This window comes from Pseudophryne corroboree, chromosome 1 (assembly GCF_028390025.1).
Source record: "Pseudophryne corroboree isolate aPseCor3 chromosome 1, aPseCor3.hap2, whole genome shotgun sequence".
NCBI lineage: Eukaryota > Metazoa > Chordata > Amphibia > Anura > Myobatrachidae > Pseudophryne > Pseudophryne corroboree.
The window spans coordinates 410,574,574-410,594,531 of record NC_086444.1 but is presented as its reverse complement, the minus strand read 5'-3'; the positions used below and the strand labels follow the sequence as shown (position 1 = coordinate 410,594,531).

Here is a 19,958-nt window from a genome sequence, read left to right as displayed (position 1 = left end):
TAGTACCATTTGGAAGCCTATTTTTAGCTCCTTCAGTATATGATCAGCCATCTGGCATTAATTAAATTTAGTTAATTCCTAGATCTATTCCATTACTAACTGATACAGATCAAATTTTCTTCACAAAAAGACTCCATATACACTATTCATGAGCCAGCCTTGAGCTCTCTTTTCATAAGATATTCACACACATCTTGCATTATTCTTTCAATATTTCTGTGTGAGCTTAACCATCTGCCAAACTTCACCCACCACACCATCCCTTTATTAATTCCAGACACTTAGAACCATCTTGACACACTTTGTCCGGAATTATCATTGGAGACCATCAGTGGCCTTGGTTGAGTGTGAAGTACAGAAAGCAATTTACTCTCCCTTTCCATTCTTATTTTCTCCACACTGGCCCACGGCCATACTACCCTGAATACGCCCGATCCTGTCCAATCTCGGAAGCTAAGCAGGCATGGCCTGGTCAGTATTAGGAAGGAGAACCTCCTGAGAATACCAGGTGCGGTGGGCCCTTTTTAAATTCTCCAACATCTTCCATTTCATTACTCCTGCTTCTGGAAAAACACTCCCAGACTATACATGGTTGATATATGCACAGTACGGACATTAGGAGTGGATTTTCTCCCTTTTCATCTTTTCCCACATATTTCCCACAATAGGCCCACGGCCATACTACCCTGAATACGCCCGATCTTGTCCGATCTCGGAAGCTAAGCAGGTATGGCCTGGTCAGTATCAGGATGGGAAACCTCCTGAGAATACCAGGTGCAGTGGGCCTCCCTTCTCTTTCTTTCTCAAAAAATTTTGTTCAGCCAATTCAATCTTGCTACCACATCACGCTTCCATTGAATACCTTCATTTCCAGGCATGCACAGTGATTGTTCTGGACATATTTATTCCATCAGAACACACGGATATTTATCTAACATATTGCTTCTGATATTTTCACCTTCTCTCAATAACTTGTACCTCATTTGTTAAAAAGGTTAAACAAGTTCCTTACAAACATCAGACACGAGTCTCAAAATTATTCCTCATTAATTCCTTTTTATTCTAGAAACAATTAAAGGTTAAGTTTTACTATATTAATCATTTACTTTACTCATATCATACAAATCATTATAAACGAGTGCTCCCAAACAAGGGTTTTTTGTCTTTTCTCTCTTTTCCAATTGTAGCCAAGCCTACAAAATTCCTGGGAGCACTGCCAATCATTAGCAGTTTAAAACTTTTTGCTAACTGCATATATATTGTTTTTTTTATGTTATGTTATTTTTATACTCAGTTTAGATTATCAAGACTAGTGCGGCTCCACATTGAATTTATGTACATACAATTCTTGGTACTGAGGTCTTTTTCCTCAGCTCTCGGACCCAGCACAGTCATCCAGGCGGATCTCCAAGCCTCCATTAGGACTAATTATCTTATCTCTCATGTTGAACTTTTCCCTTTAAATCTCTGTTTCAAGAATCCAAGACGTCCTCTCTCTCAGCTCCAACAACCAGTACAACATGAGTACTTTCAGTTTAAAAACTGAACTGAAAAATAAAAGATCCATTGAAGACTTAGATACCATTTTTCCTATCAAGATCCCTGATCCCATTACAGAGACCAGTTGGGAAGACGACCTATCTCTTTTGAAGAGAACTCTCCAAAGGCGTATTAGAGTAGACTGGGATTTAACGAGTTTGGAACACTACTGTAGACAAAAAATATCCCCAAGAGGCCTACGGCCCAAACTTTTTCCCTCATTCACACTTTCCACAGATAGTCTACGTAAAGATTGGGAACAATGTCTTTTAAAATGCTCCCAGGACTTAATGGGCATTCTAATAAAACATAATCACTTAATTATGGAAGAATGTACCAAAGAAATTGATACCCTGGATCAAAAATTGGAACAATGGGAAGGCAATCCTTCCTTTCAAGATTTTTTCTGTAAAATGAAAAAAGACCTTGAGTCATACGAAGATAACATTATAGAAAGGAAAAAATCCAAATTCGCAAGGGACAAACGCGACTTCACTTCTGGACACATTTTCAAATGGACCCAACAAACTCGCACAAGGGACACGACTAGACGAGATTACACACCATCATCCTCTGAAGTCGAACTTTCAGATACAGAAGATCATCCGGATTCCAACTCTGAATCAAGAGATCCCTTCAATCGCTGGAGGGATCCCAGTCTTCACTCCGCCTCTACATCCACTTCTTTTTTAGAGGCAGGCAGGGGCAAAACCCGAGGATACCCTGCAAAACAAAAACCAGGCGGGGGGGAAGGAAGAACATCAAGACAAAGATGGCGGTCACCGCAGCAAAGACGATACCCCTCCAGGAAACAGAAGTAATCAATGAGGGCCTTACAAAACTAAGGATAATCAATCTGTCCACACATGTTCTTACCCAGGACCAAACCAGTGTCCTTGAGAAAGGTCTCTCTTTCTCACCGACAAATCATTTTGACCGCTTTAAATGGGAAATAAATCTTCAACATTTTGGTCGTAAACTCTTACTTAAAAAACATTTTTCCAAAAAAGACAAGTCCCTTTCCCCGTCAAGTAGTGACCCAGCTAATTGGTCACAGCAGGAACAAGATGCCCTAGCCATTTTGGAGGAATTATCGGATGATCAACCTTCCACTTCCACCCGCCCAATCTGCAAAAACAAGTCTACCTTTTATCCTCAGGATAATCAAAGTCCTGAGATAAAGGTATTTTTGGATCTGGTGTCACGTGATTTTGACAAACTTTACCGGCGCCAGAAATCTTTTAGATCGATTGATAATCTATCCAGACAACAGAGAGCGGCTATTAAAGAGATGCAAAAATGGGACGACATCCAGATCAAAATGTCGGATAAAGGAGGAAATATTGTAATATGGCCCACTACACTATATCTAAAAGAAGCCAACAGACAATTGAAAGATACCTCCTGCTACAAAATGACCTTATTTGATCCCACACAGAACTTCTCTAACCTTTATTCTCGGATTATCAACAAATATCTTCAACAAGGTACCATCACAAAAACAGAATGGGATTATCTGAATACTCCGCACCCAAGGACGCCGACACTTTATTTACTACCTAAAGTCCACAAAAATGTGGACAATCCACCAGGACGACCCATCATATCTGGTAACGGGGGTCTTCTTGAAAAAGCCAGCTGCTTTCTTGATGTTCACCTGCGACAACATGTCCTCACCCTTCCTTCATATGTTAAGGATACGACTGATGTCCTGAAGAAAATCCAAGGTATACGCTTGGAAGACTCCCATATAATGGTTGGATTAGATGTTGAATCTCTATATACATCCATCGAACATGATTTGGGCATCAATGCGGTTAAATATTTTTTGTCCATGGGTGATAGTGGTGATTTTCAGGATTTTCTTTTGGAATTACTTCATTTTGTGTTGAATCACAACTATTTTCTTTTCAACAACCGTTTCTATGTACAGACCAGGGGTACCGCTATGGGGGCGGCATGTGCCCCCACATATGCGAACCTCTTTTTAGGCTGGTGGGAACGGGAAATGGTATTTAACGATGATCAAGAGGAATACACTAACCACATCCTAATCTGGATACGTTACATCGATGATGTTTTTATGATCTGGGATGGCGCCCAAGACAAACTGGATCAATATATCCTCTCTCTGAATACCAATCAGATCAATATGAAATTTACATACATCAGCAGCAAATCCTCTATTCCATTTCTTGATCTCAGGATATACCGAGATGAGAACAATACAATAGCCACTGAAATTTTCAGGAAAGAGACCTCAACTAACAGCTTACTTCATTCAACTAGCAGCCATTTTCCATCAACTATTAAAAACATTCCCAAAGGAGAATTCCTTAGATTAAAAAGGAATTGTACTGAAGACTCCACCTTTCAAACTAAAAGCATTGATTTGGCTGCAAGATTGAAAGAACGAGGATATAGCAACAGACTTATTAAAAGGGCCAAATCCGAAGTGCAAAAAATAGAACGGGAATCTTTGGTCTTCCCTACTACAAAAATTAAGGACGACAAGAACACCCTACGCTTTATCGGTGACTTCTGTAAGAATTGGAAAGATGCAAGAAAAATCCTGCAAACCCATTGGCACGTCTTGAAAATGGACGAAGATATCTCGGACCATATTGGTCAGAACATCAATATGAGTTGGAGGAGGGCACCAAATCTAAAAGATAAATTGGTAAGAAGTTATTTCTCACAGCCCTCAAAGCCGAGACCTCTCAAAGGCAGTTATCCCTGCGGTAAATGTAAATTGTGCCCACACATCTCTAACCTCACGACAATCATGGATAGATTCAACCAACAGATCACTGCATGATTTTTTTCAACTGTAGGACAGAGAATGTGATCTATTGCATCTCTTGTACCTGTAATTTAAGGTACGTGGGCATGACATCTCGTATGTTCAAAGTCCGGGCACTTGAACATATCAGTACGGTGAGAAATGCTAAATCAGACTTAGACCAATTCAAGAAGCTCACCACAGTTGCCAGACATTTCTTACGTTTCCATGACAGTCGAACAGAAGATCTTCATTTCTCAGGTCTGGAACATGTAAAAATGGGATTAAGAGGCGGAGATTACAGCATGGCACTCCAGAAAAAGGAATCCGAATGGATTTTCAAGCTGGACACTCTAATTCCTAAAGGTTTAAATGAATATATTAATTACAGCATCTTTTTACCCACATAATTCCAATATCCTTCCATCCTGTTTCCCTCCCACCCCACTTCTGTCCATCCTTTTCCCGTCCCTCTTCCACACCATCACCCCTTTCTTCACTCTTTTCCTTTCCTTCCCTCTCCTCTTCCCTCTCCCTCTTCCTTCTCTTCTTCTCCCCATTCTTCTTTTCCCCTTCATCCTGTACTGTGCTTAACTTATTTCATTCTTCCCTATACTCAACCTCTCGCTTCACGTGCCACATTCTCCCCACGGTCCTCTAGACCCTTTCATCTCTACCCACATTTCCCCCTTACACACAACACTCCCCTTGCAGACAATATCCCACACAAATATTCACTGATTTTCCCATCCACCCACTCACATTCCCCATGTCATCCTCCACCTTTTCCCCACGTCACACCCCTCCCCTCCTTTTCGTACCCCCATTTTCACACTCAAGCCACAACCCCTTTCCCCGTTACTACCCCATTCTCTCAACTCTCTTTTATTTCTGTGTAGTACTCCCTCACTCATTCCCATTCACTCCTCACCATTCACACATCCCACTCCATTCCCTCATTTTTCACTATCCAGATAAACTTTAATCACATGCGGCACATCAATTCTACATAGTTCACAACTTTAGTCATACCTCATTTTCCATCACTTAGATATTCACCCTCATTTGCATATATAATTTTTTCACTTCAATATTTACCATTTTATTTTTATTTTTTAATATTTTTATATTTTTTTATTTTTATCTTTATTATTATTTATATTTATTTTTATTTTTTATTTTTATTCTCATTTTCATTTTTATTTTACATTTTTTCTTTTTCTTTTAATACCATCAATATCATTTACATTCACAACACCATGTCTCATCTTCAATTCCATCACCATTCATCCTTTATTCCAGCACTCACTCAGTCCATTCCCTTTTCACACTTTTATTATTTTTTCATCACACTCACAGCACTTCATTCTATTTCCCATTCCTTTCCCTTTCCCTTTTCCAAAATGGATTCCACTGGGTATCCCATCCGGGACCTGATAGGTCCAACCAGCAGTCAGTCAAATCTAAGTAACAATATCATTGGTTATCTCAACCCTTAAGTACTGGCCACAAGAGAGCAGTAGTGAGAGGCTCTCGTGACCAAGCCCAAATCAGGTGAAACGTACGTCGAGGAGAGAACGTCCGTAGTGACGTCATCGCGGCCACGCCCATTCCGGAAGCGGGCGGCCGCGTTCATCACTGTAGCGGGACCGCGAACAGAGGGGACCTGGACAACACTCGCCGCATACCTTGCGGCTGCGGTAACTTACACTAGACCACCAGGGTTTGAATGCATAGTAGGAATCACTGGTGACATTCAGGTCCGCTGCCCAATACCAATTGCATACGAGTTCAATTGACACTAGTTATAATGTGCAGTAGGAATCACCAGTGCTCAATAACATTTAAGTTCGTTGCTTAATACCAACTGCATACTGGTTTGTTTGTCCACAAATATAATAGTAGTGACATCAGATATTAAATCTATCACTACACTCCCTGTTTTGAACAATGTTTTATAAACTATGTTCTATCTGCAAATAACAATCTGCATAATTATGTTCTAAATACCCGTCCATGCCTTCAAAAATGATTTGTTAATTACAGATACCTAACTGTGTTTTATGTTAAACATATATATATTTTCTCATTTGTTGCAATTTCAACCTATATATGTACTTAAGGTAGTACTTAGCAATTTTGACATATTTATGTATTTATGGTAGCATTATTTATTTATATTATAATTTTTGTTTTCTCTGGTATTTATCAAAGAATAATTGACACTTGGTATTAACTGTTCCCATACTGAATAAGGTGAAGAGTACCATTTGTGAACTAGCCTTGAGCTCCTCACTAATAATTTTGGCTCTAATTATAGAATAATTGAACATTTGACACTTGGTATCAACCACAATTTTTCTGAATATAAGGCGAATAGTACCATTTGGAAGCCTATTTTTAGCTCCTTCAGTATATGATCAGCCATCTGGCATTAATTAAATTTAGTTAATTCCTAGATCTATTCCATTACTAACTGATACAGATCAAATTTTCTTCACAAAAAGACTCCATATACACTATTCATGAGCCAGCCTTGAGCTCTCTTTTCATAAGATATTCACACACATCTTGCATTATTCTTTCAATATTTCTGTGTGAGCTTAACCATCTGCCAAACTTCACCCACCACACCATCCCTTTATTAATTCCAGACACTTAGAACCATCTTGACACACTTTGTCCGGAATTATCATTGGAGACCATCAGTGGCCTTGGTTGAGTGTGAAGTACAGAAAGCAATTTACTCTCCCTTTCCATTCTTATTTTCTCCACACTGGCCCACGGCCATACTACCCTGAATACGCCCGATCCTGTCCAATCTCGGAAGCTAAGCAGGCATGGCCTGGTCAGTATTAGGAAGGAGAACCTCCTGAGAATACCAGGTGCGGTGGGCCCTTTTTAAATTCTCCAACATCTTCCATTTCATTACTCCTGCTTCTGGAAAAACACTCCCAGACTATACATGGTTGATATATGCACAGTACGGACATTAGGAGTGGATTTTCTCCCTTTTCATCTTTTCCCACATATTTCCCACAATAGGCCCACGGCCATACTACCCTGAATACGCCCGATCTTGTCCGATCTCGGAAGCTAAGCAGGTATGGCCTGGTCAGTATCAGGATGGGAAACCTCCTGAGAATACCAGGTGCAGTGGGCCTCCCTTCTCTTTCTTTCTCAAAAAATTTTGTTCAGCCAATTCAATCTTGCTACCACATCACGCTTCCATTGAATACCTTCATTTCCAGGCATGCACAGTGATTGTTCTGGACATATTTATTCCATCAGAACACACGGATATTTATCTAACATATTGCTTCTGATATTTTCACCTTCTCTCAATAACTTGTACCTCATTTGTTAAAAAGGTTAAACAAGTTCCTTACAAACATCAGACACGAGTCTCAAAATTATTCCTCATTAATTCCTTTTTATTCTAGAAACAATTAAAGGTTAAGTTTTACTATATTAATCATTTACTTTACTCATATCATACAAATCATTATAAACGAGTGCTCCCAAACAAGGGTTTTTTGTCTTTTCTCTCTTTTCCAATTGTAGCCAAGCCTACAAAATTCCTGGGAGCACCGCCAATCATTAGCAGTTTAAAACTTTTTGCTAACTGCATATATATTGGGTTTTTTTATGTTATGTTATTTTTATACTCAGTTTAGATTATCAAGACTAGTGCGGCTCCACATTGAATTTATTTACATGTTCTGTGAATGAAATGATGCAAACCTTCAACAATCCATTTTAATTCCAGGTTGTGAGTTAACAAAACATGAAAAATGCAAAGGAAGGTGAATACTTTAGCAAGGCACTGTATATATGTAAAAAATGCTAAGCAACATACAGTAATATTTATCACTTACAGATAATTTTCTGATCCTCCAGAGTCTTCAGTTCACTTCTTTCCTTTTTTACATTTAGGTCCTCTCTCTGAGATACATTTTCCAATTGACAAACTGACAAAGAAGCCGAAGGGTTTTGCCTTTGTCACATTCCTCATTGCAGAGCATGCTGTTAAAGCCTATGCAGATGTTGATGGACAAATTTTCCAGGTGGGTAGCTTAATTAATGCATGGAGGACTTCACAATTTATAATTTGAAATTTACACGAGAGAGTCACATTATTATACCCACCAGCTAATATTCAGAGTAACCACCGTATGTAGTACGGACAGCAGGTATACGGGCTGGGTGTGACTCAATAAGGTGCTGGTAGGTAGGCATTTTGACAGTGAGCTGCTCCACTGTAACATGTCGGTCGGCCCTCACGCATCTTCGTAGCCAACGTTCACCTCTCACATCAATGGCACGTGGTGCATCTCAGTTTCCACATCAGTTATTCACAATTGTGCCATTTGTCCAGTCAGGAATACACCTACACCACAGCAGCACGCAAACAGTTCACAAACTGCACTGTTTCAGAAATACTTCCCCCCCCTTCGCCCCAAAAGCCAGTAATCATCCCTTGTTGCAACTCACCTGTTTTACCCATGACAGCAATGAGCAATATGTGTGCAGACGACCTATCACACACCATATATACCCACGTAACGTTGTCAAATGTAGGTCATAATAATGTGACTCAACTGTGTAGTTTCTGTACATATGTGTCATTATCAGCAAACATCAAACTGCTCACAGCTAAATGTAAAGACTTCTTTCATTCTCCTCCATGGGTATATGGTTGTGAGGTCAGCCTGGCACCAAACAGTTAAGTTCTTCTCTGAGCAGCCCAGGCTCCCTCTCCCTCCTATGCTCCTGCTGCCAGTTTTTTGTTTGATGCCCAAGAGCTGCATTTTTTAAGGGGGCGCCTGCTCCTTCTCTCTTTTTTTATTTTATTTTTATTTTTTATTTACATTATACTGAGCAGCTGGGAGGGCAGTATTTGCACACCATACCCTGTCGCTCCACCGTACCCTCGTGCCAGTGACCGTATTGCTGACCTTTGCCCCGACTCCTCTTGCACACAGGGAGACGCAGCCACGGCTGGGGCACTGAGGACGCCCCCAGGCGGCGCTGGCAGGGGTTGATGCCAAATGAGGGAGTTAGGCTGTCCTGTTAGCATCACCCCTTCCCATTGGCGTGTCTCCTCATGCAGGCTACCTGCCACTGGGCTCACTCCTCTCTCTCCTCCGTCTTCAGGACACTGGGCAGCCATTTAACAGCGCTTCTTAAGGTTTGCGGTGCAGGAGGATCACTTCCAATTTCGAGCATTTGCCATTTGGATTATCCACGACTCTGCGCGTCTTCACGAAAGTCATGGCAGACATAGCTGCACAGCTTTGTCGCCGGGGAATTCAAATCTATTTTTATTGACCCAGTCGCCCGGACGTTCATATCCGCATCATGGTGGACCACCTTCAGTCTCACGGATAGATCATTAATAGGTGAAAATCCTCCTTCGACTAAGGAAATGTTACATCTTGCTGAGCTCTAGGGTCGTGTTTGTGCCTTCCTGGCGACAAGTTGCAGTCCCTACAGGCCAAGTTTCATGCCTTCTTAGGCCACAAACGAGTGTCCATCCACTCTTGCATGCAGGTTCTGGGCTCTCTGGTCTCAACATTCGACTTGGTGGAACCACTCTACTCTCCACCTGAAGTCACAGATGATTGTCCTTCCACCGAAGGTCCGTCTTTCCCTCCTGTCTTGGGGGCTCCATCAGTAGCATCTGGACAATGGAAGCCCCTTCGGGTCCAGGACTGGGTCCAGCTAACCAGAGGTACAAGTCTTCAGGGATGGGGGGCAGTCATCTGCCAACAAATATTCTCTCAGTTGATGGATCACTCGGGAGAGCAGGTCCTGGCGCAACCTCTTCTGCAGTGTCGACCAGTAAAGGTTCAGTCAGACAATGCGACTACCGTTGTCTATCTAAACCATCAGGAAGGTAATTGCAGTCGCGCTGCCATGCTAGAAGTGGGTTACATCTTTCACTAGGCAGAGCATCATCTTCCTGTCCTGTCAGCGTCCTCTTCCTGCCCTGTCAGCGGTGTACATCCCTGGAGTACAAAATTGGGGGCGGACTTTCTAAGCCACCAGAACGTTAATTCAGGCCAGTGGACCCTTCACCTGGTCCTCTTGGTCCATTGCTGGGGCCTGCCAGACATCAACGTGATGCTTCTAGTCACAATGCCCAATTTCCCCCAATACTGCTCACACACCAGGAGCTCTCCTGATGGACTATCTGATGGTTGGATGGACCTTCCCACTCATTTACATCTTCCCTCCAATCTTGCTCATTCTGAGGGTTATCTGCAGATTGAAGCGGGAAAGCGTCACGAGAGCCTAGTGACTCCAGACTGGCTATGTTGAGCTTGGTACGTGTATCTGCTGGGTCTCTCCATAGACAGTCTGCTACCTCTTCCTCCTAGACCATATCTTCTCTCTCAAGGCCCGTGCTTCCACCTGGATCTGCTCTGCCTTTGACAGGGTGGTTCTTGAGACATCAGTCGTAAGAGCTAAAGGTTTCTTGGAATCAGTTATTAGTACAATGATTCAAGCTCTGCCAGAATTTATGACAGGGTTTAACGGACATATTTTGATTGGTGTTTGAATCCCAGATCCTTCCGCCTGTCGCGGGTCCTGTCCTTCCTTAAAGCAGGTCTGGATTTAGGCCTAAGCTTTTCCTCATTAAAGGTGCAGGTTTCGGTCCTCTCTGTCCTCTTTCGGCAGCAGATTGTTGCCAACCTCCATTTGTCTTTTGAGCGCTCCAGTCGGCTTCTTTTGAGCCTTTGGATACTGTGGGTGATCGTTGGCTTTCCTGGAAGATGTCCTTCCTCCCTGCCATAGCCTCCGCTAAGCAGGTATCTGATTTGATTGCACTATCTTGTCGCTGTCCGTTTCTTGTTTTTCACTCTGTTGGTTTTGCCTTGTAAAGGATTGTTGCTTTTAAAAATGGACAAACACGCTCAAAATTCCTGCACCTCCGGAACTCGGAGGCTACTACATTTAGCCATTAGTCTTAATGTTTTTCAGTACAACCCATGAAAAATGTTGTGCTTCTACTCTACCCTGAAAGTGCAATCCTAATTGTGCTGATATGATGTGTACTTTGCTAAAACAAAAAAAATAAGGTTTACACACTTCTGTGTGTAAAACTGTTGATTTACTTATACAGTATGTATATCTACAGAATATGTCACCTTTATCTAGTGTTCAAGTTCTCCACTGCTGTCTGACACCAGTACACAATACACTGATTCAGCAGGAAGTTGGTGGTGAATGGTCAGTGACTGACACAATCATTACAAGATGCCTCTTGCAAGGAGCCAGACAATGAAGGTTGACCTATAAATATTGAGCACTGAGATATAAGTACTGAGGGTGGCAGAAAAACAGGCATCTTCAGCCATTTGCTTATGTGTCTCAGAAGGCTACTTGGTGTTATGTTTGTCCCTTTATCAGTTGGCTTCAAGGGATTGTACTAAGCTGTCACTCTGAACCATGCAATAATTGGACCACTTTTTTTTATAGTAGGTTATAAAATCAACATGGTGTATCAATAATGGAAAACTAAACATGAGCCTGCAGCAATAGTCTACTTAAATATCACTGGCCCCAGTGCAACAGATGGGTTGTGAACCTATGACAGCACCCTCCACCACCTCATAAGCTCTGTTCAATTTTATCAAACTATCTATGTCCTCATGCACTCAGCTTGCAAATATGTAATCAGTCAAACTTATGGCAGCAACTCAATGCATAAAAGCATGTTCAAGAGGCTCAGTTGTTGTTGTTCAGACCAAACACCAGAATAGGGTAGAAATATGATCTGTGGATGGAATTCAATTAAATGCGCTATTCAGTAGCACCTGGAATGAGTGCACGGTGTTGTTCACTTAGCTGCATCGACACTCAAGTCTGGAGATGCAGGTTACCACACCTAAAGAATGGCGTTTGGCTGCAGTAAATGGAATTCTTCGACTTGAGTGCCGTGCGCAATGCTGTTAGCGTGGGCGGTAAACCCGCATCTCACTTCGCACCACTTGTTGTAGTCGGATTTCTGCTCGCACCTCAGGAGGCGATACTCATCTGTGCCTTTCCATCGGACAACTGCTCAGACTGACTGCAGACTGCCTTTGGGATTTCATTACTCGGAGCCACTAGCAAGGTAGTTTTCCTGGGGATACCCTGTCTTCTTCGCACCTGCGGCTCCCACCACCCTCATCGGTAGGACTTGATTCCCTGATCAGTCTGCTTATGAGGAAGTCTCATTTTAATTTTGGTTTTTATAGTTCTTTTTTCATTTTTGTATGTATTTCAATTAAATTGTATTTTTGCACCTTTCTCATTTGAGCTTAATGCTTATTGCATTACAATATGTGTACTGTTATATAGCACCTTGCTTTCAGGTGTATTCACGTGCTTCGGTATATAGCACTTTGATTTTAATCTTTTTTTTTAATAGAGTGTTTTTAATCAACAACATAATTAATGATACAGACATTTCAGTGTACACTGGGAAGCATATTTGACATTGCACAGTATACTGAACCATACACCTCTCCAAGGATATACATATACAAAGGACGTTCCCAGTATTGCTGTTCCAGTGCATCCTTCCCACATAATACATATTTTCTGAAGTCCGTAAACAGATCAGATCCACATACTTAACATTTTAAATATTTTCTCCCCGAACCATTATTGTAAATACCCCATCTAGTAGAACAGATATAGCCCACAACCCCTCTAACCCAAAACAAAACCCCCTTAAACAAACTCAAACCTAGCCAACCTAAAGTGTGTGAGGTGTGGTACAGTAGCAAAATTATTAAACAAAATACGATAAAGGAGAGAGAGAGGTCCGGCTCAGCGCCTCAGGGCCCAAATAACGCACCACGGTGACGGCCAGTGCCCCCTAAATCCGAAGGGCAAGGGATGAGTATGTGGAATTGATCCAAGGAGACCATATTTTCTCGTATTTGGTAAGGGCATTATATTTCATATATACCCTTGAATGCAGGTATCGTGGGGGGATGCGGAGCCATCCATGCCCGCGCAATACACACCTTAGCAAGGGCGCACATACTGCGGGCATATATGCCCTCCCAACGAGACCCAGGGTCAGGATTGCCCACCCCCAAAATACAAAATCTCGGAGTCAGCAAGCCTCTCGATATCCCCGTATGTTCCAGAATCGACCCGACCCAAGCCCAGAACGCCTGCAGCAACGGACATTCCCATGTAAGGTGCCAGAAGGTACCTCCGGCGGCCCCGCACTTAGGACAAATATCAACACTATCGGTCCCAAATCTGGCCAGCCTGCTTGGCGTCATATATGATCTGTGCAAAATGAAGAGCTGTATCTGTTGGAACCGCAGTGATTTGGTGACCTGGCTCAAGTTACCCAGAGCACCCTCCCAATCTTCCCCGTCTATGGGACCCAAGTCACACTCCCAGCGCTCCCGAAGATTCGAGAGCGGGTCTGCATGAATTGTTTTAAGAAGGTACGAGTAGGTGAAGGAGATCACCTTGACTCGACCCAGTGAGTGTAGAAATGTCTTTATGGGGAAGGGGAGGAGCGCCGGGGGAGAATCTCCGAACTGTGCCTGCAAGGCGTGCATGAGCTGTAAGAATCTGTAAAAGTGAGAGTTCGGAAGTCCAAACTCCTCCTTTAATTGCTGAAACGATTTCAATGAACCATCGCTATATAGCTGAGACATTGAAATTATCGAATACGGAGCCCACACCTCCCCACCCTCGAGAGACCCCAGTTCACTGAGCGATGTGGAGTGCCAAAGGGGAGTATCTGGGTCCATGCCATCATACCCGAGCAGGCCCTTTAAAGCTAGCCATATCTTCATGGCCTGAAAGACAATAGGAGGTGAGAATCTAGAAGGACTCCCCCCCCCCCCCCCCCACCAGGACCTGCGTCGGGGAGAGATCTGGGTAATAACACCTAAGGAACGCCCAGCATAAACCAGCCTCCTCCCCTCCTCGGAGCCAAATTCCGATATGTGACAACTGAGCAGCGTAGTAATACAATTGGAAGTGAGGCAAGGCCAAGCCGCCGTCCGTTTTTTGTCTGGTGAGGGTAGTTAATTTTATTCTAGGCCTTTTATTGGCCCAGATCAAGGACGTTATGACACTATTTAATTTCCTGAAGAAGGCTGGAAAGATGTACACAGGGGATTGCAAGAGAACATACAGTAGTTTGGGCAAAACTACCATTTTAATGAGGCCAACCCTGCCCGTCACTGTCAGCGGAAGCTTACACCAAGCTCTCGACTTGCGCACAAATGACTGTACAAGAGGATCAAGATTCAAGGGCACAAAGTCTGATGGATCGTTAGTAACTAGGATCCCAAGGTACTTAAACTGGTCTGTCCAACATAGCGACAGGGATAGCCTCAGAACCTGGGGGGGAGAGCCCATAATGGGCATAATAAATGATTTGGACCAGTTTATGCGGAGACCAGAAAACCCACCAAAGGTCTCTATGACCTGCAACACAGTAGGCGTATCCACCGCGTAGTCTCGGAGGAATAACGGCAAGTCATCCGCATAAAGGGCTATTTTGTCAGTGCATGAACCCGTATCAATTCCCCCAATGTCCGGGTGCGACCTAATCAAACAAGCCAGGGGCTCGATGGCTATGGCAAACAAGGCAGGAGAGAGGGGGCAACCCTGTATGGTGCCCCGTGTCAAAGGAAAGGAAAAGGAGATGTAGCCGTTTACCAGGACCCTGGCGCGTGGATTTTGATATAACAATTTGATCCATTGTATAAAATTAGGGCCAAAGCCCATGTTCCTCATGACTCCCCACAGGTAGGGCCACTCAACGCTGTCGAATGCCTTGGCCGCCAGCTGGGCCAACCAAGACGGATGCAACCTCCAATACGACTGTCCCCTCTGGCAGTCCCCATCCAGCGACAGCATCAGGGGTGAGTGGTCAGACACCCCCCGTGCCTCGTAATGGACGTCCGTTACACCAGGCAAGAGCTCAGGTGAGACCAGGGCCAGGTCGATTCTGGAAAAGGAGCCGTGCGTACTAGAGAAGCAGGAGTATTGCCGAAGCGTAGGATACCGAGTCCTCCAGACATCCACCCACTGCATACTATCTAGAAAATCCGCAAACTTAGATCTAGATGAATTCGGGTCGCCCACCGCCCCTGGATCCAGAGGAGTCCTCCATCTGTCCAAAGAGACATCCAACACATTGTTGAAGTCCCCCAGGCAGATGACAGGAGTGTGGGGGGAGGAAGCAACAAATGAGGCGGCCTTCTGCAGGACATCATACGAAAACGGGGAAGGAACATACACAGACAGTAGGAAAAAATTACGGGAATACTATTTACATTCTAGAAACACGTATCTACCATATGGATCTGTATTTACCGTGATCAACTCAAACTGTACAGTCCTCTTTATCATTACCGACACCCCTCGGGAATGGGAGGAGTGCGAGGAATGATATGCCCAACCCACCCAAGGCCTGCAGAGCGACAACAGCCTAGTACCCTCCAAATGGGTTTCGCTCAGGCAAATAATGTCCGGGCCATATTTCTTGATCATTTTAAATACTAAGGATCGCTTTACTTTGTTATTAATGCCCCGGACATTCCACGCCAAGAATTTTAAGGGAGACATGTCAGCCAATGAACCAACAGGGACACAGCACTCCTAGATACCAGAAGGCAAAGAGGAAATACCATCATCAATGCTTTCCGGGCATCTGCCCGCCCGTATGGGGGATGCGGTCAGGATGCCGCCGGACGGAATCCCGGCGGTCGAAATACCGACGCCGGAATCCCGACCGCCACAATCCCGACATATTCTCCCTCCGTGGGTGTCCACGACACCCATAGAGGGAGAATATAATAGTGTGCCGAGCGTAGCGAGGCACCGTGCCCGCAGCGAAGCGAGCCCGCAAGGGGCTTCGTTCCGCTCACCACCCCTGTCGGGATTGTGTGGTCGGGATTCCGGCGTCGGTATTTCGACCGCCGGGATTCCGACCGGCGGCATTTAGTACTGATCCCCCGTATGGTGCTCCACTCCCGCAATCATATCGTCCGCAGGCCCCGGTCCCCGAGCCGAACCCCATAAAACAGTACAACCTCACCACACTGTCTGATTTACTAATATATAGACACCAGAAATCTAAAAAACAGAACAAAAAAACTGCTGAGAAGCCAACAGCGGCCCCCGAACAACCCCCCACCCCGTATACCTCCCCGAACTGTGGCATACGCATATCCCTAACAGAACTCTAGCCCTGGAGATCCCAAAGCCTACGGCAACACTGTAGTAGGCGTACAGATCAAAAACAACCCCAAAACAAAAACCCTTATACGTTTATATCACTTTTCAGCAAAGTCCAGAACCACTAAACAAGAGGAAGCTCCCCGGACTTATACTTGCGGATTGTAGGCCCATAGAGGAGGGCGACCTGGTGTCAGTCTGGAGCCAGCTGGCGGACCCCTGGAGCATATCTGTCCAACCAGGAAGCCGCCTCCCTTGGCAAGCTGAAGAACTTGGTCTCCCTATCTGCCACCACACGCAACCTGGAGGGGGAACAGCATCGAGTAGGGTAGATTCAGGTCACGAAGACGTCGCTTAATGGGAAGAAACTGGGCCCGGTCTTTTTGAACGTCCGCTGCAAAGTCCGGAAATGCCGACCCCCGGATTCCGATCCGAAGCAGGGGGCCCTTCACTCGTCCCAGGCGCAAGACAGAGTCCCGGTCCTTATAGTGCAGGAATTTTGCAATAAAAGTTTGTGGCGGGGCGCCTGGGGCCAAAGGCCGGAAGGGCACTCGGTGAGCCCGCTCCACTGCAAACTGGGAGGTAAAGGATTCAGCGCCATATGTCTCTTTTAGCCAGGACTCCAGGAAATCTTCAGGGTGTGCCCCCTCCTCCTTTTCAGGTAGGCCCACGAATCTCACATTATTTCTGCGGAGTCTGCCCTCCATATCCAGGAGTTTAGTTTGCAGTGTCGAGACTTGTTGTGTAATTGCAGACACAGATCGTTGCAGAGGGCCGCTGAGGTCCTCCAGATTAGAGACCCGCGTCTCGGTTTCGCCCACCCTCTCCCGGACCCGCTGGACGTCCTGTCGCAGCAATGATAAATCGCACTTCACCTTCTCCATTTTGTCCGACAGGCGTTGTTCGCTGGCCGCTATGGCCTCCAGGACCTGCTGGATGGAAGGAGCAGATGGCTGTACATTCACCCATGAGTCGGCCCCGGCCGGGGGATCCATTCTGGCAGAAGGGGAGGGCTTAGGAGATGACTGCGTCGGCTGGGTTGCAGGCTATCGAGCAAACCTCTCCAATTTAGCCGTGGCCGCGCTCTGGCCGCCCCCTCACCATCGTATCAAGGCCCAGCAGTACTCAAAGTCCCAATATTCAGTGTCAAGAAGTATAACAGTGGGTGGTGAATGCAACATCAACAGCACACCAGGGACCAGGACATCCAGCTGTAATACTGAAGGGGGAAGGGGGGACCAGAGGGATCCAGTAGTGTATGTGTATGTGTATATATATATATATATATATATATATATATATATATATATATAGTGTAAGATATTCCAGCAGCAGAAGGCAGGGCAGCAGGGACCAGCTCAATTCATCCAGCCCAGCTCTATCTTCATATACACTGCACCATGCAGTGAGGAGGGACACAGGGAGCTGTAGACAAAATGGCCACCCAGCACACTGACTCTCCCTTCTTTACTCACAGTATCAGCCTTCAGGGGAGCAGGATTGTGTCAGTGTGGAGCCCTGGGGGTGCAGGAGTGGGGTGCCGCTCTCCTCTGGTGCCGCAGGCCGCTGTGGCCGACGCGGGTGCGCGATCGCCTACGCGCTGGCGGAGCTCCGTAAATTGAGGCCGGGGACTTGTTTGCGGCCTAGGTCCGGGCGGCCGCTGGCGCGAGCCGGGAGCGCTCGCACGGGTCCTCCAACAATGCCCGCCGCCTCCCCAGTGCCGCTAGACAGGAGAGGAGCCAAGGGGAAGCCACAGAGAGAGCCCCAGGATTTGCTCAGGATTAATATCCAGGGCACTCCTCAATTCTGCTGCCTAGTCCCTTGCCGCCGTGGCCACGCCCCCACTTTGATTTCAATCTTAGCACATCTACATACCACACCTTTCAAATAGCTGTATAGATTCCAGCGCCATCAGGTCAGGATCACATTATTGCTTGCATTGCTCTCCTTCCCGGCTGCAAACCTTTCTTCCCTGGCATACCCAGCGCAGCAACCCGGGGAGCATCCCCCATGCTCAGCTGACTGACTGCAGAATATGTGCCAGCTAGGAGGTAATGAGAATGTCTGTATATGTGCAGACCCCTGTCGAATTACCCACAACCCCAATGTAGGGGACTGCATCAGGGGTGGGTGGTCATTCGACTATGGTCTACATTAGGGGTGGGAAGGTCTGCAAACTATGGTCTGCATTAGGGATCGGTGGAAGTATTTAGGCGAGAGTCTGCATTAGGGTTGGGGAGAGGTAATTATATGGGTCCGCAATGGAGTGCGAGTTCATTACACAGGTCTTTTTTGGGGTTCTGGATCATCAGACAAGTATAGTACTGTTTCTCTTACGTCCTAGAGGATACTGGGGTCCACATTAGTACCATGGGGTATAGGAGGTCATTCCGACCCGATTGCACGCTGCAGTTGTTCGCAGCGGTGCGATCTGGTCAGAACTGCGCATGCGCCGGCACATGCCAAACGGCCGAAGGCCATCGTTGCCTAGCGATCGCCTCTGTCTGATTGACAGGCAGAGGCGAGAGGGGGCGGTGCGGTGGTGTTTGGCCGCCGTTTTGTGGGCGCGGTTTGCCCAACGAAGGCGTGGCCGGACTTTTCGGGGGGCGGGCCGCAGCAAATAGTAACTCCTGGAAAGCCGCAGGAGCTGCGCTGGCCGGGAGTTATTCAAGTACAAAAGCATCGCCGCTGTGCAATGCTTTTGTACTTGTGCGGGAGGGGCCGGCCTGATATGCAGGGCGGACTTGTGCTTGGATCACAAGAGCCATTGCAAAATGGTCAGGTAACCTACTGAAGGGTTTAGGGGTATATGCAATTAGCGGCGAATCGCGGCAATTTTTCGGCCGTTTTTTAATTTGACACAATTCGACCGTCTAATTTCGGCAAGTGGGTGCCGAAATTGACCATATTCAATAAAAAACGGATTCGACAGTCCCGCTGACGAAAAACGGCCGATTTGACGGATTTTGTTCCGATTTTTAAAAAACGGGGAAAAACCCGAAAAAAAATTGCGTGGGGTCCCCCCTCCAAAGCATAACCAGCCTCGAGCTCTTCGAGCCGGTCCAGGTTCTAAAAATCCGGGGAAGGGAAATGTCATGGGATCCCCCGTATTTTTAAAACCAGCACCGGGCTCTGCGCCTGGTGCTGGTGCAAAAAATACGGGGGACAAATAGAGTAGGGGTTCCCCGTATTTTTTACACCAGCATCGGGCTCCACTAGCTGGACACATAATGCCACAGCCGGGGGTCACTTTTATACAGCGCCCTGCTGCCGTGGCATTAAATATCCAACTAGTCACCCCTGGCCGGGGTACCCTGGGGGAGTGGGGACCCCTTCAATCAAGGGGTCCCCCCCCCAGCCACCCAAGGGCCAGGGGTGAAGCCCGAGGCTGTACCCCCCATCCAAGGGCTGCGGATGGGGG

The 19,958-nt window shown here is 45.7% G+C and overlaps 1 protein-coding gene and 4 pseudogenes across 1 annotated transcript in view; all 5 read left to right on the top strand.

Moving 5' to 3' along the window:
• Positions 1–19,958, top strand: part of RBM19 (RNA binding motif protein 19) — a 226,788-nt gene that overhangs the window by 136,947 nt on the left and 69,883 nt on the right. The window contains exon 11 of the mRNA XM_063913293.1: positions 8,258–8,388. Within this exon, the coding sequence (XP_063769363.1) occupies positions 8,258–8,388 (131 nt within the window). The remainder of the gene's footprint in view (positions 1–8,257; positions 8,389–19,958) is intronic.
• Positions 403–520, top strand: LOC134946012 (5S ribosomal RNA; annotated as a pseudogene).
• Positions 669–786, top strand: LOC134935615 (5S ribosomal RNA; annotated as a pseudogene).
• On the top strand, positions 7,101–7,218 carry LOC134946001 (5S ribosomal RNA; annotated as a pseudogene).
• LOC134935606 (5S ribosomal RNA) lies at positions 7,367–7,484 on the top strand (annotated as a pseudogene).